The 5,298-nt window shown below is 36.5% G+C and overlaps 1 protein-coding gene across 1 annotated transcript; it reads left to right on the top strand.

Annotated features, from left to right (window-relative positions):
* Nucleotides 1-367: 367 nt before the first annotated feature.
* On the top strand, nt 368-4,196 carry LOC146305954 (liver-expressed antimicrobial peptide 2-like). Its single transcript, XM_084712468.1, has 3 exons — nt 368-669; nt 1,769-1,947; nt 3,107-4,196. Exons 1-3 carry the CDS (start codon nt 592-594, stop codon nt 3,159-3,161), a joined length of 312 nt encoding a protein of 103 aa, XP_084568594.1. The 5' UTR covers nt 368-591; the 3' UTR covers nt 3,162-4,196.
* Nucleotides 4,197-5,298: the final 1,102 nt, after the last annotated feature.

Raw genomic sequence — 5,298 nt, 5'->3', positions numbered from 1 at the left:
CCTCTTTGCCTTTTTAAACCCTTTTTAGCCATCTGTGTCTCTTTGTTGCCATTCCTTCATGTTACAATCACGTGTGCGTTGTCTGGCCCACCTGTGCTCACGTTACCTGCACGTATAACAGAGGAAGAAGAGAGAATGAAAGTGTGTGTTTGTCTGTGTGCGAAAGAAAGGCCACAAAAAAAAAAGATTGGATTTTGATGGCCTCATTTAGGTAATGACTGGTTTTCTGCAAACACATAATGTCACATTTGGGCCAGAAAAGGGAGATAAAGAAAGGGGTGGATGACAGAGCATGGACTGTGACTCTTTCTCCCTCCCTCTTGCTTCCTCTCTCCTGGGATCATGGCCTGTCTATATAAAGGTGCCACAGCTGAGTTCGCTGAGTCAGGCTCACTTGAAGAGACTTCCAGCAACCCTGCGACTAATGAAAACCTGACTGAACGTGACTCCACGCAACCTCCAGTTGACTGAGCTGGTTGAGCCCGCGAGATCAGGGAACCTCGCCGGTCGAGATCAAATTTACTAAAGCCTGAAGAGCTGCCGGTCACTGAGGAGAAACGTGATCAGCCTAGCTGGCAAACAACTGAAAAGATGCAGGATAAAGTCTTCTTCACCCAAAGGAAAGCAGCTGTAGCACTGTGCATTGTGCTGCTAATGCTGGCTCAACAGGTGAGTGGATTGTCCTGAAGTAGTTACAGACATGAAGTCTGGATTTATGAGTTCATAGAGGGTAGGACCACTTACGTACCTTACTTAGGGCTGGTTATCATACTGGTAGTGATACCTGGGCTTCGATACTGGTTCCTGCATGATGCTTTTTTCCAATACCAATTTTATGCAATAAAATTTAAAGGAACAGTTCACCCCAAAATCAAAAATACATATTTTTACACTGTCCTGTAGTGCTATTTATCCATCTAGATTTTTTTGGTGTGAGTCTTTGAAAAAAAATAGAGATGTCTGCCTTCCCTCCAATGTAATGGGACTAAATGGCACTTGGCTCGTGGTGCTCAAAGAACCAAAAAATGCATTCGAAAAACAATATTCTGTCTGCAGTAGAATCAACTGGAACTACTTGAGAATCCACTGCAGCTGCTTTCGTTCCTACATGAAACTACTCACAGCAATGAGTCTATTTTCTATTATTTTTTTAATGCAAGTCAAGGGTTTTGTATAATGTTTCATGTGTTAGTCATATGCAAAAAAGTCTCAAAGTGATAAGAAGGTAAAAGCACTATACAACTTATGTACTACTGCAATGTAGAAATAGGAAAAATGTTATATTAAAGTTCATTTACAAGATGCAAACACCAGTTTGACAACTTTCTTTCATGATACTTAAATCACAATATTATTAAAATTTTAATTATTTTGCAATATGCTAGTGGGATATATTGTGTTTTATTACCGTTTTCAGCTGCAGTTATGTCCCCAAAGAAAAACTTTAACATCAAAGTTTTCAGTTTGCTCATCTCACCTCAAACAGACGGACTGACCAACACTGTCATAAAAACCTACCAGTCCTGCTGACTGTAACCACTGCTGACCTCAAGAGCAAACTTTATCCTTTTGTCAGTTGACTATTAAAACTATAATTTTAGATTGAATGACCAATTGTGCCTAAAAAAACACTGTCCCTCAAGTATTATCCTACCACTTTGATTCAACGTGCCACAATAAATCAATACCAGCTAATGCAGTGTGCCTTGTGTTCTTTTTGAATAAGCAATTTTGTACCTTTCTGTGTCGATCTGTTTGTGTGTGCCAGGTGTGTGCCGGTCCGCTGGTCCCACAGGTCCAGTCCAGCTCTGACCAGAGGGCAGATTCAAGCGGGGTCCACACACTGAGGAGGATAGCTCGGATGACCCCTCTGTGGAGGATTATGAACAGTAAACCGTTCGGAGCTTACTGCCAGAACAACTATGAATGCTCCACAGGACTCTGCAGGTAATTGAAAAGGAAGAAAGTACAAAAACACCACATTCAAGCCATTATTTTAGAGAATTGTTCTCAAGTAGAGGTACAATCATTGGTATAAAGTTAAAATAAATGTAGTGCAGTGTAAACACAGTTTTTATAAAATGAATTTTGATTGGACGGTGATTGCTTTTGGAGGTCGGGCATTTCTGAAATAACAGCTGCATCACAGCTTTCAGAGTCAGGTTAAGTATAAAATACTCAGTACACACTGTAAGGTCTACAGTGTAGATATTATATAATTTAATTTCTTTTACTTTCAGTCAGTTTGACAAGCTTTTGATTAAAAAAAAAAAATCTTGTTAGCTTCATAGATCCATCAGGCTAGCACCATCAGCAAAATTAGCAGGTCAGCGTATTCTGTTAAGAATATATACTATCATAGGTACGTTTAATTAGGTCTGGCACGTAGCTAACTTAATTCTTTCAACATATATTTACTTCCATTCAACTGAACATAAAAAATGCTTATGAAGATGAAGAAAATTACATTATTACCTTCTTAGATGTAATAGTAATGAAACAATTCAGAAATATACTTAGCAAAAATACTGAATAGGCTGCAAATAACCTAATCAGAAACTTGCTATATCCAGATTTTTACACTGGACAAAATATATTCCATCAAACTTAATTTTCAAGACAGAATGAGTGAGAAAATTGGCACTTTCGAAACTTGGGCTTTCACCTTAATCGTGTGATAAATCTATTAAATGTTGTGCAATGCTAATAACCCATTGTGGTCCCTTTTTCCTAATAATCCTATCAGGATTTGGTATAAAAATGTATGAAAAAATATGTAATTTCCAACTAATTCTAAGAAATACAGATCCGGGAAAGTGGTTTTAGTTAGTTGTGTTGAGTTATTTCTGGAAACCAAGTAAATATTAATTTATTATTCATTTGCAAATATTATTGGAAAGATTATTTCATATCTGTTTAGCTGTTTGCTTGCCTGCAGACAAATTGCACATTTTATTATCAAGTGTACCAATGAACCTGTTGAATTAGTTTGTAGAAATCAACTGCATCCAACTTCTTTTACTGTGGAAATAGCTAAACCTCAGTATTGAACTTGTGAGAATAATGAACCTTGCCTGACTTTTTTCTTTTCTCGCCATCTGTTTAGGGCGGGATACTGCTCCACCAACCACCGTGCCCCTTCAGAGACCGTCAACTACTAGACGTCCTGGGACACAACCAGCGTGTTTACATGAGTGTACAGCCATAATCCTCAGGGGTTCTCTATACTGGGGATATGCACATAGGCTTTTTTTAAAAAAACAAATTTGTATTTATATGTGCAGATATGTTTCTGCCGATATCTAAATGTTTATTTGAATTTACACAGCAGGTATCCAAAAAAAGGCAAGTTGGGGGAAATTACTGCTCCATTTTCTATATTTCAAAAGGAAAATATAAGAAATATCACTTCATTTAAGCTAGGAGGAGGTGGAAAGAAGATGGGGGTGATTTAGCTTTTTATACTTGATGTTTTCCATGATAGGATTTAATGTGATCATCTGACTTTTTTTTTTTTTTTTTTTTAGATTACAACAAGGGTGAAAATTAATAAAACATACCCACAGCTATGGACCAAAATCTTTCAACACGGACAAACAAAACCAACATTTTTTAATCTCAGAGGCTCCGTCCTGCCAGTTACCGTGGCCTTAATTCCACAAATGATATAATTTAAACTGCATAGCTTGAGAACAAGATTTCACTGGCGACAGTCCACAGATTCACTGGTATAACATCTTTAACCAAACACTGAAACAATATTAACACATTTTTAAAATATAGCTGTGCAACTATTGAGCCCAAAGTTCTCTGTGGACATAGAAATCTAAGTTTAACATTGTCATGATTGAACCACAAGTATATGGTAACTTCATGAAGGTATGACAAATACTTTTTTATCTGTTGTGTTCTTTTTGTAACAGATAATGATGGATGGAGCAGGGAACAGTGTGAGCATCTTAAAAGCTCCTGACCTTTGAATTTTTCTAGATTTTGTCATCTTTGTCTTGCGTTGTGTTTGACAAGTTATCACTTGAATGTGTCTAATCATCCCCCTGGTAATGTGCTAATGCGCTCTGAAGTGGAAACATTTTGATTTACTTTGCTTCTCTCACAGCATTTTGATTTTTATTCATTCTGACACGCATCATAGCAACAAAATTTGTTGTCTTAAACCAAAGTATGAAAAAAGTAAATACATGACATGTTTGGATGTTTTCTCTTCAACAAAGAAAGCACCCAAACATAAATAAAACTGTAAGATTAGCCGACCACCGTCAACTGTCAAAGGCAAAAAGTGTTTGCGAGAGGAAAACTATAGATAAAACAAAGAAGGAAAAGGGGCGTAACAGAAGATAGCGCTCTGGTAAAAATCAACAAAGAAAGGACAAAGATAAGTCAAAGCAAATAAAAGGAGCAGATTACAGGTTACAGAAATATTGAAGCAATACTCGAGTACCCTCAACCTTTCGAAGTCTTTCTTTTTTTTACATTTTAGTTTTATTCTACTTAAAGTTATATTAAAAGTAGGCAAAGCTTCTTATCAAAATTTACAGTTAGTTATGGTATAAATTTCTTCTCCTTCATAAGTCCCGCCCCTTTTTGGAACTTTGGTCAACTTTTTCATTTCCTCTTCCTGCACTCTACGTCAAAAACAACCAAATTTTAAAGATGATTTAATAAGTACAGGAAATAGGCAAGGAGAAAGTTGACAGACGTCATGCTGAGTGCCAAGTTTGCTCAAATCTTATTAGAGTGAAGAGCAAAAAGGGGCGGGACTTAGGAAGTGGGAGTTACTAAACTGTAAACAAACTTTACATTATTGATAATACAGTATATGCATGCATATGGATTTGGTGTAATGCAGTGATTCACTGATATTTTATTTATTTTATCCTTTGTCAAAAATATACCCATTTCCATCATTTTGTTTAGTTTTTTTTTTTTTTTTAAATACATATTTGTTCCTTATATTTTAATGGTTTGTTTTAGAATAATCAATCACCCTGGCTGGATTTTTTTCAGCTTCTCAAGTGGGAAGTGGGATTTAGACATCTACCTGCCTACTTATAGTACATTTAAATTTTGTATTGGCACAGTGTACAAATATTAAGAACAGATTCATAATAACAAGCTGCACAGCTTTGTTTTTTGTTTTTGCACATCCATCTCCTCAAATTGAAAAGCGACCATGGATTTAGCTTGAACCCGCCTGCATAGTTTACTTCATGCACAGAGCAGGAGGTTGCTGATATTTTGTACACTCAGCATGTTTGAGAAATGTTTGAGTAGGATTGC

Source organism: Lutjanus erythropterus, chromosome 23 (assembly GCF_056507025.1).
Source record: "Lutjanus erythropterus isolate fLutEry1 chromosome 23, fLutEry1.hap2, whole genome shotgun sequence".
NCBI classification, from domain to species: Eukaryota; Metazoa; Chordata; class Actinopteri; order Lutjaniformes; family Lutjanidae; genus Lutjanus; species Lutjanus erythropterus.
Note: the sequence above shows the minus strand (reverse complement) of the source record. Positions and strands in the feature narration are given on the sequence as shown.

Excerpts from the sequence above, each read along its gene's own strand:
- LOC146305954 (XM_084712468.1), top strand. The coding sequence starts at position 592 with ATGCAGGATAAAGTCTTCTTCACCCAAAGGAAAGCAGCTGTAGCACTG. Across the intron at positions 670-1,768 it reads TGCTAATGCTGGCTCAACAG|GTGTGTGCCGGTCCGCTGGT; the intron begins GTGAGTGGATTG and ends TGTGTGTGCCAG. Across the intron at positions 1,948-3,106 it reads TGCTCCACAGGACTCTGCAG|GGCGGGATACTGCTCCACCA; the intron begins GTAATTGAAAAG and ends CCATCTGTTTAG.